Source organism: Callionymus lyra, chromosome 10, assembly GCF_982586985.1.
Source record: "Callionymus lyra chromosome 10, fCalLyr1.hap1.1, whole genome shotgun sequence".
NCBI lineage: Eukaryota > Metazoa > Chordata > Actinopteri > Syngnathiformes > Callionymidae > Callionymus > Callionymus lyra.
Genome location: NC_141827.1, coordinates 13,728,936 through 13,750,508, shown reverse-complemented (window position 1 = coordinate 13,750,508; position 21,573 = coordinate 13,728,936). Strand labels below are relative to the sequence as shown.

Genomic DNA, 21,573 nt, shown 5'->3' with positions numbered 1-21,573 from the left:
CAAAACACAATGTCCAACAACTATTTGTTTTTTGTTTTTATTTTAACATTTTCACAACAAAATAGTACATTTCAAGTATAAAATACAGATTTGAAAAGAAAGATGAAATATATGAAGAAATGCGTTTAACAACAACAACAAAAAAAAATATATATATATATATATATATATAATGAAATAAAATGAAAAACCAAAAGAAAACACCCCAGGTAGCATACCCATCAAACTAGTTACTTTACAACATAATCGTCTAAGCGTCATAAGCGTCTAATTGGTTTGACATATTCTGTCTATTTGGTCCATATCTTGTAGAAATTGTCCATTTCTGTTTGGAGTGCAAAGGATAACTTCTCCATCTTACAGATTCGTAAACGATGTCTATCCAGTCCTCTGTCCTGGGTGGTTCAACTTGTAACCACTTCCTTGTGATACATTTTTTACCTGCTGCCAACAATATGAAAAGCAATTTCTTGTCTCCATTGTTCCAGTTATCTATTGGTAAGTCACCCAGGTACGTGTTTTCACCTTTACAGGGAAAATAATTATTTGTTTGACTCTAAAAGTCCATATAATATAGATTAAATCTATATATATAATCATCCCTACTGTTAGTGACAATAAAGAGACACAGTCCACACAAGGAATTCCACTTTACATGGATTGGCCCTGACACTTACCCGCGGAAGCAGCTAAACACTCTAGAAAACTGTTGCTCTGGGGGGTGTATAAAGGTGTTCCCATGCCAACTGAAAATATAAAGAGATGCCACCTAGACAGCTTTTTTCGGAATGTGCATAGTAACAGAGATTCTGCTCTGAGTCTCTCCCAGATGACTTAGCTCTTCGGGCCAGCCAACTTGCAGATAAAACATGTATTTAAAACTCATTTTGTTTTTCTCACACAAGATGTTCATTAAGGCGTGTGCTGTGAGATCCAGGGCACAAGTTATGAGTGGATAACTCGGTGGTCCCGCCCTTGGATTCCTAAACTGGCTATATGTCGTGTCACTGGCCTGTGATGAAGAAATAGTTATTATATCATTATTATTATTATTATTATTATTATTATTATCCCCACTTCCTCTAGTCTATCACGTCTTCTAATTCTGGGTCATCTGAGTCACTGGTTTCAATTGTGTCGTCAAATACAGAATTAAAACAGAGCTTTAGAACAGAAACACAAGGTCCTCTGGTCAATCACAGGACCAAAGGACCTTGTGTTTTGGGCCTGTGATTGATAGACCTGAGGCCTGTCCTGGCCATGAGCGAACAATCCAGCAAAAACGACTGCATAAAATGACTTGTATTCTAGTCTAGGGCGAGATCTAGTAGATCACACAACTGATAAGGTTTACATGTTTAAAATAAAGCTAATGAATAACAGCACAAAACCTTCTGGATAATTAGAAACAACATGTTTTACGCACTCGAATGAAAAATCCCCTCATTTGACTGGGATCAGTGACAGCGTGGTTTTTCTTTCAATAGCAGTGGAAATAATACAAGATACATGATTTTTTATCTGCTCTTTTGACTATCGTCAAATATTAGATTATCGATGCACATTCTTCTGGTAGTGCAGCGTCAAAGAAAAGTCAGCCCGATAATCACATGATGGGAAAACTTTTGTGGACTTACCAACCTATGTTTTATCTTGATGTTGTACTTCTGGTGGCAGGAATTTGTGTCTAACAAGATGGTGCAGGAAACAGCAGGTATGTGTTGTGCCTGTTCACCACTGTGCTCACATATCCTGTCTGTTTGGGACGAGGCTGGCTGGGTAAGGCTGCTGAGGTGACCTCAGGCAACATGGGGGGGGGAGGCAAGGCAAACTCAAGACCAAACCCACAACTCTTTGGAAATGAAGTGACGTCACGTCACTGACGTGATGTTGTTGGTTTTTAATAAATAAAAGGGCAAGTGTTAGGGATCCCGAGACAAATAACATGACATGTTAAACACACAATTAAGGTTGTGGCTTTGGTTATGAATATGAATGGCTTATTTGTATGTAGCGATACCTATTTTCATTTTTATACAGTATTTATGAATTATCTAAACACTAAGTTTGGTGTTACTATGAAGAAAAAAGACTTAAAATAGCAATGTTTGCTGTCTGTCAACCTTATGAAATGCAAAGCCAACTAGCAAATTAAATTAATAAATTAAATTTTAAATACAAATTACGTTGAAATGTCTTGTTACTGACCTTATTTCCAAAAAATATTTCCGAATTTAAGAGTAACTCAATGTTTTTCCATTTTAAAACTTTAAATATAAGGCAAAAATAAATCTGTTGTAACGTAATGCACGCTCTCTACTACAGGTTTATTTGTCGACGTCAAGCTCTAAACAAGCATCAATAATAAGTGAAATTAACTTGTCGAAACAACCCCTAGTACATAGAAATTGATCAATAACTGTGATGAATTATTTACATTTGAGATAAGCCGTAGAAAACGACGCCGATGAACGTCGTCACTAAAAGACTCTACCAGGGCAACACTGCCACCCCCCGGACAAAAGGGGTACAGCGTGACCACCGTCAGATTGATGGAAGTCGAGGGGTTCTGGGCGACATGGATCTAAAATTGTAGTAGGGTGGTTGTTCTATGTTTGGTCAGTAGATAGCAGTACAATGCTAATAGAATTGATTGCGTGAGAATTGTGGTATCGACAGACGTCACAAGTTGTTTATCATCATTACCATCTCAGCTGTCTCTGAATCATTCTTTATTTCACATAAAGATATCACAGAAATAGTAAGATAAAATGTGTTTTTTTAAAACAGTTAAACAACAGATTTAAACTAATCTAATAATCCAATCTAAGATGTTGTTTGGGAACCTGGCCAGGAGATGGCACTGTTAAATCTGTTTCGTATTTAGTGTGCTGCGTGATTATTATGCTCCTTGTTTAGCTACACTAGGGGTGATCACACTTTTTCGGTTCGCGAGCTACTTTTATAACTGTCAAGTTCAAAAGATCTATCTTCATCAAATTTGCTCAACGTAAGTAAGAACATACTTCACTCAGATGACTTGCACTGAATGAAGTGAATGGACTGATAATCAGTCATGATGGAAGGATGTGTGGATTTAATCATCTTCATATAAAAACTGACTTACATAAATAACTATATTAAAATAGTGCAGTCCGTGAGGACCATATTTCCTCATAAGAAGATACTTTTCCTCTGAGAGTAACTTCCAAAAATGTCCATGAGACCTGGTCTTAAGCTCAGTGTCAGCCTGTGTTAAATCTCATCCTCCACTGCAGACAAGTTCGGGACTCATATGTACTAAGAGTTGCATTGATTTCCTACTAAAAATGGTCATTAATTCGAACCCAAATGGTGCACAAAAAATATTCATGTGTAAGAATCTGTGCTTGACACGAATTCAAGCCCTTTTCCTTTGTACATCAAAACCAACAAAGAATTCAGGCAGGTTCATCCCTTTCCATGCCTCCATTTCAATATGCCGATCATATTTAAATGAAGCACAAAACTTAAATTTCTCCATTTCTGTGATCATGAAAAAACAAAAACAAATGAAAACATGAATTCAAACTAACAGTTTATATTTGTTAATTTTAAACATGTCTGATATGAATCACACAAGTGGATTATTTAAATTTTAAAACATCTTCAGATGAAGTTTAACCAGAATAAAACTGTTCATCACTAACTTCACATCATCATCTCTTTGTTTGTCTCTGACGTCATTAGAATGTGTGTCTCACCTGCACCTGTTTAACGTGTTTGGGTTTGAGCGTATTCTTATTATATTCGTTAGATAAAGGTCATTTACAAATAGTCATTATGTGATGGTGTATTAATACAAGTGTGTTTTAAGGACCGCGATCCCAAAATGAAAACCAGCATTTGTTGCTTTCATTGAACCTGCAGCTTCACTTTGATGGAACTGACGTCATGTATCTGTGACTCTCGTAGAGAAGACCTGAAGCAATCAAACGCGCATTATTTGTTCGATATATTATTTAAAATAAACAAGCTTATAATTCTATATCGTTTTTCTTAATTGCGTAAAATGACTGTCGCACGTTTTGCTCTTTTTATTCTCGATTCATATTAACTTTGCCGCGCGATCAGTGGAAGAGGCGGGAGCTCTGATTGGTTGCTGTGCAGGTCAATCAAATTGTCAACCAATCGGCGCAATAACCATTTGATTGACCTGCACAGCAGCCAATCAGAGCTCTCTTTACTATTTTCTTATATTATATTTTATTAAATCACGCGATCTACTCGCAACAGCTTCGCGATCGACCGTATTGCCCACTCCTGAGCTAGACAGTGAAAACACATTTTAATTATGACAGACAGTACATCATACACAATAAATAAAATGAAGGAAGACTGTTAACAACCTCTGCACCAGGACACCTGAGCTTTCTACCCACTCGTCACAAACACACACAAAGACGCAAATAAAAAATACATTAAAATGGCAAGAGCAGGGATCAAATTGAAACCCAGGGTGCTGGGGGTTACAAAACGATGTGCACTACCAAGTGAGCTGAGCAACACAATATGAACGTGCACCTTTATGTATTGCAACTATTAGGGTTGATTTTCCCAGCACCGCAAAATCATGTGTTTCTTATGCAAAGGTGTTAGATTGGCTAAGTTAAAAAAAAAACGTAAAAGAAGCGCCCTCATGTAGACATTATGTGTTTAAAATATTTTTGAATTAAAGGACTGGTTAAAAAAAGTGTCAAGAACACGCAATTGTGGCAATGTTATCGTTTCAAAAGGTATAGAATTGTTTTTTAACAAGGACAAAGTGCAATAAAAGTGAAAAATCAATACAAATACAAAAATCTAAGTATAAAGAACAAAGATCCAAGAAAAATAACACAAAGAAAAGGATACAAAGATTAACATAGAGTTATACAGTCTAATAGCACGAGGAATGAATGAGTCCCTGAGTCTATTAGTGTTGCATCTGGGGAGGAGCATTCGTGAACATCTGCTTCTCTGCTCACTGATGACAGTGTTCAGAGGATGACTGTCATCATCCATGATGGACAGTAGTTTCTCCAGTAATCTCCTCTCTGCAACTGGCTGGGTGAAAACATTGTGTACAAGTGTCCTCATATACTTGATTTCTCCCAGTCTTTCAGGACATTGCATGGACAGGATATGACGAATCATGACACAAACCAAGATTATAAACCGGAAAAGATGATGCTGCCAGACACAAAACATAAACTTTGTTGGTGCACTTGCTTGTAAAAAAAAAGTTTATTCCTGGTGATGTGAGTTGCAAATAAAAATGGCAGAAAGGAGCTGACAATACACTACCCGTGGAGACTATGCGGGTAAGGACGAACCCCTCGTAAATCCTTATTGAACTGTTGTCATAACACAAGGCAAGCACCTTGACTGTCGGAGACTTCTTTCATGGTCAAAGACAATAGAAGTGCTGGGTTGCATGGTTGACAAAGGCCTACCAGACTTGTACAAGTCGTTTGTTGTACACATCACACAGTCGGATGATTCTCTTACTAACAATCTCAGCCTATAGCAGCATAAGAAAAAACAAAAAGAGCTGGTTAAGGCAGAGCCTGGGTCATTCCTAACTATAGGGTTAATGGAAAAGTAATGTTGTAAGATTACTCTTAAACATAGAGTGTCTGCGCTCCATACTTAAGCCGGTTAGTTGGTTCCACAGCAGAGGGGCTTGAAAACTGAAGACCCTGGCTCCATATCTACATTTAGAGATTTGTGCTTTAACTAATAGATCAGAGTTTAAGGATTGTTACATCCTAGAAGGTTGATATGTTTGGATGAGATCTGTGATGTGTGTTGGTGCTAGAACGTGTAAAGCTTTGTAGGTTAAAATAAGGATTTTAAATTGTATCATAAATTCTACTGGAAGCCGATGTAAAGAGGACAGCCCAGGAGAGACAGAAGAGGGTTACACTAGTCCAGCCTGGAGGTAACAAATGCATGGATGAGTTATAAGCAGCGTCCAAGGGAAGGAAATGCCTGTTTTTTAAATGAAGATTTTTTTTATGTGTGAGTTAAATGATAACTACTGGTCAAATCAAACACCAAGATTCTTTACAACGGTGCTAGCCGGAGGAGCAAGTCCATTATGAAAAGCTTGATCATTAGTTAGAGTGTGTCCGAGATGTTGTGGACCAACTAGTAGAGCCTCAGCTTGGTTTGAGTTCAGTAAAGGGAAGTTTCGGGTCATCCAGGAATTGATATCTGGAACACTGTAGTTATGTTAGCTGATTCGTTAAGTTATATCGCGACTTCTGATCCCGTTGCCTAGTGGAAGCATAAAGATAGTGAATATGAATAGAATTTGGTGGTCAACAGTGTTATTAGCAGGTCATTACTAACATGTACTAGGACTTATTTCATTACCATGTACACAGGTTTTTTTTTCTGTTTGTGTTTGGTGTTTCTACTTGTCTCATTGTTTCTGATTTGATTATTATTTTCCTAACTTTAGTTTATTTTATTTACCTCACCGAATTATATTTAGAGTTGCAGTAGGTTTTTTTTCTGTGTCAGTGACAAAGTCATGTGATAATACATTAATAATAAGCACATATGACATAAAGTCTTTGTTATTGTATTTACAACTCTGTGGATGGTGTTGAGTGGAAAATGGCCAGGAGATGGCGCTTTGGAACCCGTTTTGTATTTAGTGTATTGTGTTGTGCAAGTAAAAATACTTACATCGTGTCCATGGAAAGGCATACACAGTAATAAAGTATTACAACAACAAAAATTCTGGAATACATGACAAACTTTAAAAATAATCAACCCTGGAATAAACAGTTAAGGTTAAATGAAGTTTCAAATTGCATCAAATATACATTTCTTTTATTGCCAGTGTTTTATCACCATTGTTGTAAACACAACATTGTTGTGGTGGCAGTACATGTGACTAAATGTGAGAAATATTTGCTAAATCCTTAAAAAACATTGCTAAATAGTGCTGCTAAATCAGCTAAATATATATATACAGCTCAAAAGTTTTTTCATTGAAGATAATATTAAATGAATCAGAAATACACTCTATACTTTGTTAATGCGGTAAATGACTATTCTAGCTCCAAATGTTTATTAATGAAATGTCTACATAAGTGTATAGAGGTCCAATTTAAGCTCCAGTGTTCTAAATGTACATTGTGTTAATGTAAACTTCTTATAAGACGGATGATTAGAAAACCCTTTTGCTATTGTCTTAGCACAGATAAAACAAAGTTGCTGTTAAAAAATAAGCTATAAAACTCACCTTTCTTTGAGCTAGTTGAGTATGTGGAGCATTATTTGGTTATTATTTCAATTAAAATCATCATTTCTAAATCAAAGTCTCGCCTATATTTTCGATTCTGATTCTGATTTATTCTTTTTTATATTTGTATTCTTTTGATAAATAAAAGTGTGTTTTAATGGAAAACACAAAATGGTATGGGTGACCCCAAACTTTTGAAGATAGATATCTAGGAAAGTAACAATAACATCAATAATAAATGTATGTTGTGTTATCAGTTTTATCTTGCCCTTTAAAGTATATACTTTATTGAATATTGTTTTGATTGTTTAAGCGCTTTGTGACCCTGGTCTGGAAAAGCGTTATATAAATAAAAATGACTTACTTACTTACTTATGTTGATGCCATTATCTGTCCAGCGGGTGGCGCTGTTCTACCACTAGTGAGCGTCGCTTTTACTGCGCACCTCGCGTTCAAAGACTAGATCGTGTTGAAAGTGTTCAAACGTTATTCATTCTCAACCCTCTTTGATCGTCGACACGACGTTTTATTGTACGTTTACCACGAATAGTAGACATTGTAGTTTAAACACCAGGACAACTACTTATGATTTAATCCCAGGATGCGTTTCCTTAATCATTCGATACAACCGGTGGGAATTTGTATTAAATGGTACAAAATGGCGGATGCAGCTTTTGAAATGGTGTCATATCAATACAGGAAGTAGAACCCCTTTACTGGGGGTGTATATATCCACGCAGTGTGAGTACAATACGTGGCTTAGAAGTCATCACAGGTGTATAAATAAGACGCAGTTTTAAAAAGATTCCGCTCCTGGGTCACGTCAGGTGATGAGTCATCGTGACCCCTTTAGCCCAGATCCCTGAAGTTTTACAATGGCGGATGTTTTTGCTACAGCGACCTACTAAGAATAACAAGCAGGTCGGGGTTGACACACGCACCACCCACGGGCGCTAACAACGTGACCCACATTCAAGGTTGGATGTTTCTATGAGGACGTGAAAGATTTGGGGCTGATTTCGTTTTCTTTTTTTTCTTTTTTTTCTCAGGCGCTCATGTTTGTTCAAACAGCTCCTGACCTACATTCGCGGCGCTCCAGCCAATCTGCGGCGCTCGTTGTGTCTTAGCGAACAATCTGGAGAGAAAGGAAACGTGACGGAGGGGGGCGGGGGAGGGGAGTCACGCAGAGCTCCGCCCACCCGGCATGTGCCAGCTCTGACGGACAGAGATCGTCTAGGAAAATGAAGAGGATTACTCCCTCCAAAGCTTTATCACGTTTTGTGTGTGACACGAGATGTGTGTTTTTATTGAATTCAATAATTCGAATATCGAAATTGAAAGGTTTTATTTGTTTTTATTTCATCATTTATTTCAATTATTAAAATATTTAATCTTTTTTTTTTTTGTTATTGAATAATTTAATCTAAGTAAGTAAGTAAGTAATTTTTATTTATATAGCGCTTTTCCAAACCAGGGTCACAAAGCGCTTAAACAATCAAAACAATATTCAATAAAGTATATATTTTAAAGGTCAAGATAAAACTGATAACACAACAGGAGTTCCAGAAAATCAAGGAAAAGCCTGAACAAATAAAAAAGATGTTTCTTGATAATTGGATTATTTACACATTGTTTTCTTGCCCTTTAAAGTATACACTTTATTGAATATTGTTTTGATTGTTTAAGTGCTTTGTGACCCTGGTCTGGAAAAGAGCTATATAAAGTAAGTAATTGGAAAAGGAAACGCCTGAACAAATAAAAACTTACTTACTTGCATACAATTGACTTTTGAAATGACAATAATAATTATAAATAAAAATAAAAATCTGATGCAATATTCTCATGGCACCTATTAACTTCCACATAGAGTTCATTGAATAAAAAGTCCATTCTAAGCAACTGACGCTGAAGAAACATCATGTATGAAAGGTGAAACATCTTCCCAAACTCTACACAGTTGTGTTGCTTCACTTTTGAACCCTCTGGAAAACCATGTCGTGGATAAATGAGAGCCTACATGACGCAGACAACGCTAAAACCTCCTGAAGTCTGATTAAACAATTCCTTGAGAAATTATTATTAACAGTATCTCTTGAGCTGCTATGTTTGCCATTGTGTCTTGTTGACCTTCTTACGTTTTTTTTTTAATTCATAGGTGTTTTTAACTGTGTATTGTTTTGCTATTTCAAGTGCTTTGTGACCCTGGTCTGCAAAAGGCGCTTTACTTATAATATTTACTTAATTAATCGGAACCAAAAAAGGCCGACAATAGAGACGTACTCTATGGGTATTTATTCATTTAATGTAAAACACAAGGATATAAAAGTTGGACGATACTCTGAAGCAGGGTTCACTAACGTGGTACGTAAAGGAGTAGCCCTGAAAAAAAAAAGGTCATATAATCTATTATAATATTTGATTTTGTCCCATTGGTATTCGTGTTCAGGATCAAAGTCTTGGGTTGGACTCCTGATCTCTAGAATCATTGGGTATAATCAGTAATATCTGAGATACTAAGCCACTGTCCAGACAAGATCAACACAGACAGGCAAATACTTCATTCTCACTCCAGTGTAAACAATTATATTGATATTTCACAACATGCCTGTTCCTAGGTACAAACTGGTGTGATGTGCGGATGAAAAGCTGAATACTTATTTAAAGCATAAAATAAATACTTATGATAATAATATAACCAACAAAATCATAGTAATAGACAATGATGATTATATCCTTATTAATGGAATAAATAAAGGCGATTAGCTGAATGCAGTGTGGTTTTCTCATAGATACTACACTAGAAGTACTGATATAGAACCCAGTTTCCAACAATACAGCAGAAGGAACTAATGTTTTAGGAGTCATTTGAAAACTTTCGGCAGCGATATAGTGGATCTTTAATGACACGGTCACTATTATTTGAAAAGTGAAGATGATTTTTAGTAGATATATCTTTTTATTGTTTACTCTTTCATTAAATATGTCTCAAACTATTACCAATAATCAGGTTAACAAAAAACAAATTAGTGAAATGAAGAAGACAAAGCAGACAGCAAATCAACTCAGGAAAATCCACCTCCTACATCCATGAACCTTCTCTTAAGTCTAACTCTACACCTTCTGCCTGGCAGTTCCAACCCCAGCATCCTTCTATACCAATACACTCACCATCCCTCCTCTGTTCATGACCAAACCATCTCATTCTGGCCTCTCTGACCAGATCTCCAAAAACATCTCAACATGTGCTGTTTCCACTGATGGACTCATTCCTCGGTCCTATCCATCTTCGTCACTCCCAAAGAGAACCTCAACATCTTCATCTCGGCGACCTCTGAGCTGGAGAAATAACATCTGTGCTTAGGAACAGTTTTCTGGAACTCCTGTGTTGTTCTCAGTGCTATCTTTAAAGTATATACTTTCAGAATCTACTGATGGTTCCTCGCACACGGTTCAGGACCAGAGGAGAGAAATCCTTCCAGACTGTTGATCCTAAGCTTTGGAACAATAAACTTGTTTAAGCGCTTTGTGACCCTGGTCTGGAAAAGCGTTATATAAATACAAATGACTTACTTACTTACTTACATCTATCTCTTCAATTGACAATTAGTAGATTTTTATTTATACTTGGGACATAATGAAGCGTGTAAGGTGTTATTTTGATCTATTCATTAAGTTTAATTGTTTAATAATAATGCATTTATATATATATATATATATATATATATATATATATATATATATATATATATATATATATATATATATATATATATATGTGTGTAAGTAAGTAAGTAAGTAAGTAATTTTTATTTGTATAGCGCTTTTCCAGACCAGGGTCACAAAGCGCTTAAACAATCCAAACAATATTCAATAAAGTATATACTTTAAAGGTCAAGATAAAACTGATAACACAACAGGAATTCCAGAAAATCAAGGAAAAGCCTGAACAATTAAAAAATTAAATATATTAAATGTATATAAAATTAAACATATATAAACTAAACCATGTATTCATCAAAGTATCTGTAGTGACTAGAGGTGTATTTGGAAAAAGTATTCAAAAGACCAAGCGGAGAAGTTTTTGAACACGTGCGACCCAGAGTCTCAATTGTTACACGATGATTCATCCCTAAGAATGACTGACATGAACTGCAGTGAACTAGTGCATTTTCTACCAAAAAAAAAACGTTGTCTGCCGCCGTAAAGACAACCGAGTGAGACGTCCTGCCTTCTGTTTCCCCATCTCTTCCTCGTTTCCCAGCTCACACAGAGGAGCCCCGGCAGCGCATTTGCATAAAATCTGTGTCAGTAGGGCAGCGCGGGCTCACATGCCATGCGCACATGCGAGCGGAGCATTCCACAGGCGCGCGAGCCCAATGTGCCGAGACCTACGCCGGGGCGCGTCAGCCAATCACAGCGCGAGGATCTCATAAAAGCGCGGGGGCGTGTATAGAGAGAGAGAGCGAGAGCGCGCTTTGATACAGAAACAAACGACACAGAAGAAGGAGGGGAAGAAGAAAAAAAAAAAACTGGTCACATTTCTCTCAGGCTCTCGACAACGTGCTGGTTATTTTGGGACGCGTGTTGCTTATTGATGAGCGGGAAGAGGGCGGGATTAAACTAGTTCCACTACTGACATGCTTTCATGGTGACTGGCAGAACCCTCTCTGAGACGCTCTGCACCGGTCAGCACCTGACAGCCTCGCATCCCTTTGGACCAACAACAGAATTTATTTTTTCTGTCTTTCTTTTGAGAACCAGCTCTTTTCATCACATCGGGGTTTTATTTTTTGCCTTTTTTTTGGTCTGATCCGTGTGGACACTCTTATGAAGTTGAGGAATCTTTCACCCACTTCTACCAACTACTACTGACCCGGTGAACCACCCGCGCTTAAGAAGAACCGAGCAGAAGAACCGCGACAACACTGGACACCATGGACAACAGCCCTGGAGGTAAAAACCCAACGTTTTATTATTAAAATAAAAAAATGTAAATTATTTTTTTCTAGCTATGACACGGTTAAAAAAAAAAAGTCTTATTTTCATTGACATAAAAACGCGTTTGACAACCGATGTGTGTTTTTGAGAATGTTGTCAAATGTATCGATCAGTGTGTGTGTTTTTGTGTGTTTTTGGAGTGTGTTCGTCCACTTCTGACTGTGGGAGTAGGATCAGGGGAGTGATGGGGAAAGTCCTCCCTGTCAATCATGTTTTTGGCAGGAGGGCTTCAAAATGTTGACATGTCAACAAAAAAAACTCACGTGAATAACTGTCGAGAGACCCCCCCCCTCCTCCTCCCTGTGACATGTGTCAATCATCCTGTGACGTGAGTGTGTTACACATATATCGACTCGTGCTGCTGCGACACTTTTTAAACGGTGTTTTTTTGTGTCACCGCCTTAAATCATTTTAATGTCAAATATATGAAATGGATGTTGTGACTGTACGGGGAGACGAAGGTTGCCATGATTCCCTGGGTTGATCCTTTTCACGATAAAAGCGGAATCGTGGACTCGCTTATTATCTGGCGCCCCGCCTCGACATCACGGGCACGTGTAAACAGCCTCAGTATCCACGTGCCGCGCATGATTCTCCCCCCCCGCCCCGCCCCTCCCCGCCTCTCGCCGCCTCCTCTGATTGGCTGCCCGCGGCCTCCCGCTCCCGCGCCGCGCACGGGGATTCCTCTGGATTGTCTGGTCAGTGGGTCAGGGAGCGTTTTCTCTGCGACACAATGTGACGGCCTTAGTAACTCCTGCTGCGACTCAAATACTCAACACACGACGTTGATTTGTTCTTTTTTTAAAGTCAATGTACTTTATTAGGTATCATATAATTACATTAAATATATGAACACAATGAGTATTGTTTATTCCTTGCTTTTGGGGAAAGTATTAAGAATGGCAAGGAAACGCCTTTGTATAGCTTTGACAGTTTTGTAAGTCACCTGGTTACCTTTTGTTGTTTGTTGACTGGGGGGAAAAAAAGGTGATAATGGGACCAAACATAGAAACATCAGTGGTAATAGAAGTATAAAGTTGTTTTATTTCAAATTAAGAATGTCAGTGTTTGTTCGTAATAATATAATATTAATTATTATACATGATGACGTCTCCGAATGTTGACTTCCTCTCAACTGACTTGACTCTTCAAAATCAAACAAATAATTGCAAATCGTATTTATTTTTTATTGTGATTTTTGGATCAAGTATATATAATAAGTTGAGTGACCGATATTTCAGAATCGACTGTTAAATTAGCATGTTATTAGTTACTACTATTTGCAGCTCCAATGTGAAGACCAGTCACGTCAATTATGCTTTTATTATATATTTGCTCCCACATGTTTTTCGTAAGTTTACAAACACGTGGCAGGTGAATTTCTATATGCGAGCAGGTGATCAAGGCAGCTGTCAGTCCTCACCCGACATCCTATTTAAAGGTTAATCTCATGGAATTACCAACGTGAGTGTGTGGCACTCTGACCTCAGGTGCCAGCTCCATAGATGACCGGCGTGTCTTAGTTTGGTATCATGACGGGTACGAAGGGTCACGGTGACTCCCTCTGGTACCATAAACATCATTATTTTAGAAAGCTGACACTGGGACAAGGCTGCTGCTTTTCCAAAATAGTTTCCAGCGGTGAAGTTTGCAGCGTCACAGACATCGAGAGTCACTCAGAGAAACTTGAAGTTTGAGGCTCAACTCGGGTGTCGGTACTGAAACGGGAGTGTTTTTTGATCACGAGGAACACACGATCCCACACGACCGATCAAAAGCTTGATTCAAATGTCAGATAGTGTATCTTTAGAAGGATCTAACACACACACACACACACATCTTCTACAATTACTATTAAACGATACGCCATCACAGTGTCACATGAATTAAAATCTGCCAGATCCTAGTTTCACTGATATAGCTTTCATTCCTAACTGCCTAAGTACGGCTGTAAATGTTCACAGGGCTAAACAGGGTTAACAGAGTCTATTCCTGCTGACATGACATAAACATGTTTATATAGTTTGCTGGCCATGTATGGACGCCCCGGGGGCCGTGAATACGTGAGGGGGGCAGTCGTTGGGGAGGGCAAGAGTATTTTGTTTATTCTGTAGTGCTCATTGTCCAGGTCACATGTTTGAACCTGTGCTTGGATTATATTCCCAGAGCTGGCTTTTGGCATCCAGTCCGACTGGATTCCTGACAACGTTAAACATGAAGTGTTTATACAGCTGACCGACGAGGATGTGATGGATATTGTAGGAGTGTGTGTGGATTCCATGTGACAACAGGGTGTGACTACACATGACCATAAAATCTAAACCCAGTCATAGAGAGAGAGATTGAGGAAACACATGCAACATCAGGATAATAAAAAAAAAAACGTCACGTGTTTAGTATAGTATTATGAAGGACTGCGAGGAAACGCGTCACATGTTTGCTCAAGGTGAGCGCACAGAAGTAGAGCTGACTTTAGGGTTTCAATGGAAATGTAAACTTAAAAGGGCATTATAACCAAGAGCGAAATTCAACAAATAAAACATTTAATTCCATGAACTCATAACTGCAAATCTGGCACAAACTAATATTTAGTTTGATATTTACAGAGAATATAAATATTATATTCTTAACTGATAATGGCATGAATTAATACATTTTGAGTTGCTATTATTTGGGTTAGAAAAGGCAAATCTGCTTATGTAAAATGCATTATTAATTAGTTCCTTCCTCTGACGGGTTAATAAAGCGTCACTGAATAGTATCAGTTATATCCGATGGCAACGTGACCGGCCGGCTTAACCTACTGCAACGCCTGACTAGTTATAGAGTATCTGTGTCCTCTCTGCAGTCCCTCCGGGTCTACAGCATTAAAGCCCTCGACTCCAAACGTGATCCAACCCCACAGGTTGTTATTATACTGCTGCTGTTGTCTACACGAGACTGCAGCAAAAGAGCCTTGTGAGCCGGGCGGGAACTGTGTCAAGAGTCCATGTGAGCTCTCGGTCAGGTGGCTGGCGGATAGATGGGTTTGTGAGCCGGAGGGGGGGGGGAGGTAGGAGGAGGGAGGATGGTTGAGGAGAAGGGAGGGGGCGGGAGAAGGGAGTCGAGGCAGAAAGCAGCAGACGGGGAGTTGGCTGCCTCGGCCTGCACGTGAGGGGGAGTCTTTTATCTCGCACGAGAGGCTGCTGTGTGCAAAACAAGGGGAAGGAGGGGCCGACTGGTGTTGTATTGATGGGTAACAGGGCATTTCCGACGCGATGTGACAGCCTCGACAAAGGAGGATGCATCATATGAATGTATTGAAATAAAATACTCGGTTTTTTTCCACTTTATTTCAAAATTATCTGCAAACATGAAAAGATTGGTGTTGACGACAATTTTCTGTTTGTCCGACCAAAAACGGGAATATCAGGTCGAGTCTCCCGACAGTGGGGTGAATAGAAGTAGAGCACGACTCCACACAAAGTGCATGAGAAAAGGATGATTGGATCGGGATCAGTGTTTTAAAAGTTTTTGTCCCTTTTGTGTTTTTCCAGGTGGTGTTATATTGTATGCCGGCTCCTCTGGCAGTGCCAGCCCCAGTCCTGGCAGTCCCTCAAGTGGATACCAGACCCAATCGCCCTCCTCCCACTCCCAGCCCTCATCCCCAGAGGGTGTCTCCTTTCAGGAGATTGGGCCCTTCAAGCAGGGAGGGGAACAAAGGGGTGGAACGCCATCTCCGAAAATGGTCTTCCAGTTCCCAGAAGTCAACAATGCTCCGGTTGCCCAGATTACGACGGCATCGTCAGCGACCTACAACCACCCCACAGTTGCCAAAAGATCTTGTGGGTTTACAGGAACCTTCACAAGTAAGTTAAACCCGTGTTTATTGTCTGTGTTTACCCCAAAATGGTGTGGTGCCTGTGATGCTGACATTGTTTGTCTCGCAGAAACTGGAGGTATGGTGCTCTTGTGCAAGGTCTGCGGTGACATCGCCTCTGGCTTCCACTATGGCGTCCATGCCTGCGAGGGTTGCAAGGTGAGATATCCTACGATTACTAGTTTTCTGTTTCCTTGTGGTTATATTTAAGATGAAACCACCAGTGAAAAAAGTGCTAAAGGTTTCCATCCTTTCCTTCTCCAGGGCTTCTTCAGACGCAGTATCCAGCAGAACATTCACTACAAGATGTGCGTGAAGAACGAAAATTGCCTCATCATGCGCATGAACCGAAACCGATGCCAGCATTGCCGCTTCAAGAAGTGTCTCTCCGTGGGCATGTCCAGAGATGGTAAGAGTTGAACTTAGTACACATGCATTAAGTTGGCCAAACCTCTGAAACGTGAATTATCTTTACTGTCCATCCTAAAGATGACCATGGGTCTTATTTTACACTCCCAGTGAGCTCCTTCATCTTGAAATATAAAAAGCAGTACTCTGAACATTTTGTTCAGGCGTATAACGGACGTGCACGAAGCTGGCGTCCTCTTGTCTCGCGTCTATTATTAGAACGACCCTTTGTGTCTTTTGTTCTCTTCTGTCTTGCCCACCTTTTGTGTGATTTATGGCACTTGCATATTGCAAGTGGCCGCAGTCATCAATCAAGCAGAAAGTGTGTCTCACATTGGGTAAATTGGGTCACAAAAAGTGGCTGATTTATATGTCCACGGTAGGGATCAGTTAAGTTCTTTATTTACACTTTGAATTTGGGGCACAATTGTACTCTGTCCAATAAATCACTATGCGTTTCATCAGCCCGTTGCTGAAACCTATTTTATTCAGTTAACCTGTGCGGCAGCAGCACTTCCATGGTCTGAACTCTCTCGGGATGTTGACGAGGGGGTGATAATAAATCATCTGGATTTTTTTGGGGCAAGCAGTTTTTCATTGACCCAAAAATGCCAGGATGTTGGATGTGCCTCTCGGTGGGGGGCGTGATCTACACATAACTCTCGTCACATCACTGCTTGTATATGGAGTTCTAATGGTTAGCAAAACAAGCAGAAATGCTTGCTTTTTTTTTTTTCCAAGTTCACAAAGTACCCTCGTCAAACCTCATCGTTCTATTGTGTCTCTTAGTCAGGTGGTTTTTTTCCATCGTTCCACAATCGCTACTACCTGCCTCTTATTCTCTCGACTTCATGGACATATAATCAACCTGTCACTTTATGAAGGACATCATGCTCAGTGTTGACCCAGTGACCTACTTCAAGAGAACGAGCGAGCAAGAGGCTAAACGGAAAGGAAGAGGAGATGGGGGGAGGTGGTATAGCATGGAGCGAACTATAAATAGGACTGTCAGTGGAGGTGCAGTATTAAAAAAAAAGGGGGGGGAAGGGAGGATGAGGCTGTTTCCAAGCAGCTTGGACCGGAAAGGCGGCCATGGTCTTCTTTAGATGGACAGTCATTACATCACGGTCACGACATGTTGTTACCTATATGACTTTCTCCCTGAATCACGGTTTCAGATGAATCTTAAGTATTCTAACCGGATGTTCTCGATTCCTCCTCAGCTGTGCGCTTTGGCCGTATCCCCAAGCGAGAGAAACAGAGGCTCCTGGACGAGATGCAGAGCTACATGAACAGTCTAAACGAATCGGCCTCCATGGAAATGGAGATGTCGCCTGTAGCCGACACTCCATGCAGTCCACAGAACAAGTCCAACGAAGGATCGAGCGCAACGATATCCTCCTACCACAGCAACTTGATAACGGCGGACGAGAAGCCATTCAAGATGGCCGCCAGCAACAGCAACCTCGCCACATCTTTCCAGACCAGCACCGCCCAGGAAGCCTCGCCTTCACACACTACATCCCAGACGCAACACAGAGTCGGGGCGGAGCTGTCGCAAAACTATCCAGTGCATTCAAGCTGCCCCAATGCCTTCAGTGGCAACGACAACTCCAGTAACGCCAACTCTGCTGCCTCAAAGTACCACGTCTCCAGTCAAACTCAGTGTCCCGTCACTGGCCGTTCATCATCGCAATCCCATGCGGCAAATCAAAACTGCTACAGAGATGCTAACTTCCAGAACCAAAATTCCTGCCCTTGGAAACTGAGCGGTGGAGCTAAAGTGCTGGTGAGTACATACAAGCCCCTGAACATTTCTGAGCCCGAGATGACTCGAGATCTAAATTGTTTTCGTCTTCCCTGCTTGTCTCAGGCATGTCCACTCAACTCGTGTCCGGTGGCACCAGCCAGTCGCTCCAGTCAGGAAGTGTGGGAGTCCTTCTCTCAGTGCTTCACACCTGCAGTCAAAGAAGTGGTGGAGTTTGCAAAGAGCATTCCTGGCTTCCAAACTCTCAGCCAACACGATCAAGTCATGCTGCTCAAATCTGGAACCTTCCAGGTGAGTCTCCCTGTCTGAAAGCGACAGTTTCTAGATACTCTTTGTCAGCGGCTAACGTGTTCTGCTTTCGCCAACAGGTGCTTATGGTGAGGTTCTGTTCACTATTCGACCCTAAAGAAAGGACGGTCACCTTCCTGAACGGACAAACGTACTCCCTAGCGTCGCTTCGAGCTCTGGGCATGGGCTCTTTACTGGACAACATGTTCGAGTTCAGCGAGAAGCTCTCGTCTTTGGGTCTTGAACCAGATGAGATGGCCTTGTTCATGGCCGTGGTGCTTGTTTCTGCCGGTAAGCAAAACACAGTTTTCCATACGAAATTAATTTGGAGCAGAAAAAAAGAGTCTAGACCTGCTGATTACCTTTGAGCTAACGTCTCTCTCTCTCTCTCTCTATAGATCGCTCTGGTATCGTAGACATGGGAGCTGTGGAGCAGCTACAAGAGAACCTCATAAAAGCACTTCGCTCCCTCATCAGCAGCCGTCGCCCCAACGACAGCACACTCTTCCCAAAGTTGTTGCTTCGTCTCCCAGACCTGAGGACTCTCAACAACCAGCACTCTGACAAGCTTCTAGCATTCCGCATAGATCCCTGAGCGAAGACAGCTCACTTCTCTGGACTTCAAGGATCTTCCAACCCGGGGTCCGCCATGGATCCGGGTCCCTGTGAGACGGACCATTCTTATGGGAGCTGGGCCAAGTTAGATGAAGCAGATTCTGAAGTTGATTGGCGGCATCAAGACAGAAGAAAAAGGCTCTTGAACTCAATTGGAATCCCTTCGATTGCTTTCAGGATTGCTATTACAAACTTAAACTGTTCTTCCTTTAGTAATCATCATCATCATCATCATCATACCACCAAGTCATCTCCTCACCACTGACTCCGTCGACTCCTCATGGAGGAGATGACAAGGTCATGCACGTGCTCAGAGGAAACGATGACAAACTTGCACCAACTATGATTCTTCGAGTGTAAACGGCACTTTTATACATTAAACAACCTCTTAAATCCATGTGTATGATATAGCAATAGAAATGTCTGACTACAAGAATAGTGTGTGTATGCCCTGTTCATATAAGACATGAGCTATTTTCATAACATGTCATTATGAAATCTTTTATTAAAATCACCCATTTGTGGTTGAGAAATGTATAACATTTTCAGAAATGGGAGTAAGTTGCATTGTATTGGTGTGCGGTAATCGGGGGAAATAGTGGTCATTTTCGACCACCTCTGACGGTTTTTATTTTAAGATGATCTCTGTACAATATGTAAATATATATATACTTTATTCTTGGTTGGTACCTATGTTAGTTTGCAGAGTCTTGCATATGTAAATGAAGTACTGAAAAAATGTATATGTCATTATCATGGATGACAGCTTAAATTGCTTTACAGACTGCAAAGTGACTGCAGCATTTTAATTGTGCACTCTTGAGTATGAACTTTTTATTGGAGAATATATAATGAAAATAAATGTACTGTCAAATGACTGTTTCACCTTGTGAATATTTTGTAACTGTTATGTGGTTACACATAGAATACCATTATTAAATAATGTTATATACTAACGTATCTTGTTTTGTTGGGTTTTTTTCGTTCATGTCTTTCTGATGCCAGCATAAGTATCACAGCAGCAAACCAGGCTGTGTTACCTAGCAACAGAAACACAGGTCTATAAGAGGCACCAGCGCCTCAAGACACTGAGGGAGTCATTCATAACAAATGGTCATGTTTAAGAATCATTATTGAGGAAAATGTAGGCGAAGTTCCTCTTAGAAAACAACACGTAACCTCATGCAAGGATACCTACCATGTGTTGGATTTGATAGCCTGGAAAAAAAAAGATTATGACCTATATATTAAAACACTTAAATATGTACTATGATGGGTTCGAGATCTGGATAAAGCCGGATTTAAGGAAACGACATTTATAAAAGTGAACAATTGAATTAATATCTCCTGCTACCAGAAAACGTGATTCTTATTCTTATTTAAGCAAACTGTTTCTGCCAAAGACCATAAGCAAAAAAAAAACCTTCATCGAGCAGCTTCTGAATTATATAATAATCTAGAAATCTATTAATAGTTGAATCCGAGTGAATATATGAGTGATGATCATTTACAATGAATTTTTATTCCTGGAGATGTCAGGAGCTCACTTGACGCACTGCCGTCACCTCGCGCGTGGAAGGGTATTACTGCCACCTGCTGGACACATTTATAACGGCACCAACATATGTGGGCCACCTAGTTTCACCTCCTTTTTCTTGCTAAAATTAGAAATACATTCAATCAAGCAGATGTGAACTGCCAGTGTGAAGCCCCTCCAACAAATACATGAAAATAAACTACAGTTTACATTCAAAACCAAAACATTCACCTATTATTAGTTCATATAAAAATGGTGGTTTTGATCATTACACAAACAAACAATATAAATGCTTTTTTTTAAAAAACATCATAGCTAATCCGTTTCTTCTAGTCACATGATTATGTATGCCATATCATATAGTTTATTCCTACTGCTCACAAACGCTTTCTGAGAAATCTATTCTTCAACTTCATAGCTTTATCACCAATGAAGTATTGGTGATAAAGCTAATATAAGTTAATTTTCCAGTTGAAGAAATGCTGACCCATTTCTGTTCACTGCAGCATGTCTTTTGCTGGATTTTGTCCCCGTACAGTTGTACATCATAGTGCTACTCCTCTAACCTAGCTTGGCTATTGGTTAATCTGCCTCGTCTCTGACACAATCAAGCCACGGGAGATTGGCGATGAAGTATGCCGGAGCATTCCAGGTGAGTCTCTTGCAAATGAAATGGCCCACTGCAGTGCACTCCACCGGCTCACTTCTCAGTGGGATTGCAGACTAGGTGGAGGAAATGGCGCTGGTGTTTTCTCTCCTGAAGGAGGATCTGGAATGCCGCTCAGCTTGGACATCGACATGTGTGATTTTGTTTATGTCTG

General features: G+C 40.0%; 2 protein-coding genes across 2 annotated transcripts in view; both read left to right on the top strand.

Moving 5' to 3' along the window:
• LOC148070443 (single-strand selective monofunctional uracil DNA glycosylase-like) overlaps positions 1 to 11,114 on the top strand; it is a 69,576-nt gene extending 58,462 nt beyond the window's left edge. Inside the window, exon 3 of the transcript XR_015712914.1 lies at positions 11,072 to 11,114. The gene's annotated coding sequence lies outside the window, so the exon portion shown is untranslated. The remainder of the gene's footprint in view (positions 1 to 11,071) is intronic.
• A 680-nt stretch (positions 11,115 to 11,794) lies between these two features.
• On the top strand, positions 11,795 to 20,171 carry LOC148070442 (nuclear receptor subfamily 1 group D member 2-like). The gene is made up of 8 exons (XM_087800732.1): positions 11,795 to 12,232; positions 15,814 to 16,125; positions 16,207 to 16,295; positions 16,401 to 16,545; positions 17,768 to 18,333; positions 18,418 to 18,603; positions 18,681 to 18,891; positions 18,999 to 20,171. The coding sequence occupies exons 1-8, from the start codon at positions 12,214 to 12,216 to the stop codon at positions 19,193 to 19,195; spliced, it is 1,725 nt and encodes a 574-aa protein (XP_087656858.1). The 5' UTR covers positions 11,795 to 12,213; the 3' UTR covers positions 19,196 to 20,171.
• Positions 20,172 to 21,573: the final 1,402 nt, after the last annotated feature.

Coding starts and splice junctions, on each gene's coding strand:
- LOC148070442 (XM_087800732.1), top strand. Junction 16,126..16,206: donor GTTTACAGGAACCTTCACAA/GTAAGTTAAACC, acceptor TTTGTCTCGCAG/AAACTGGAGGTATGGTGCTC. Junction 18,604..18,680: donor TCAAATCTGGAACCTTCCAG/GTGAGTCTCCCT, acceptor TTTCGCCAACAG/GTGCTTATGGTGAGGTTCTG.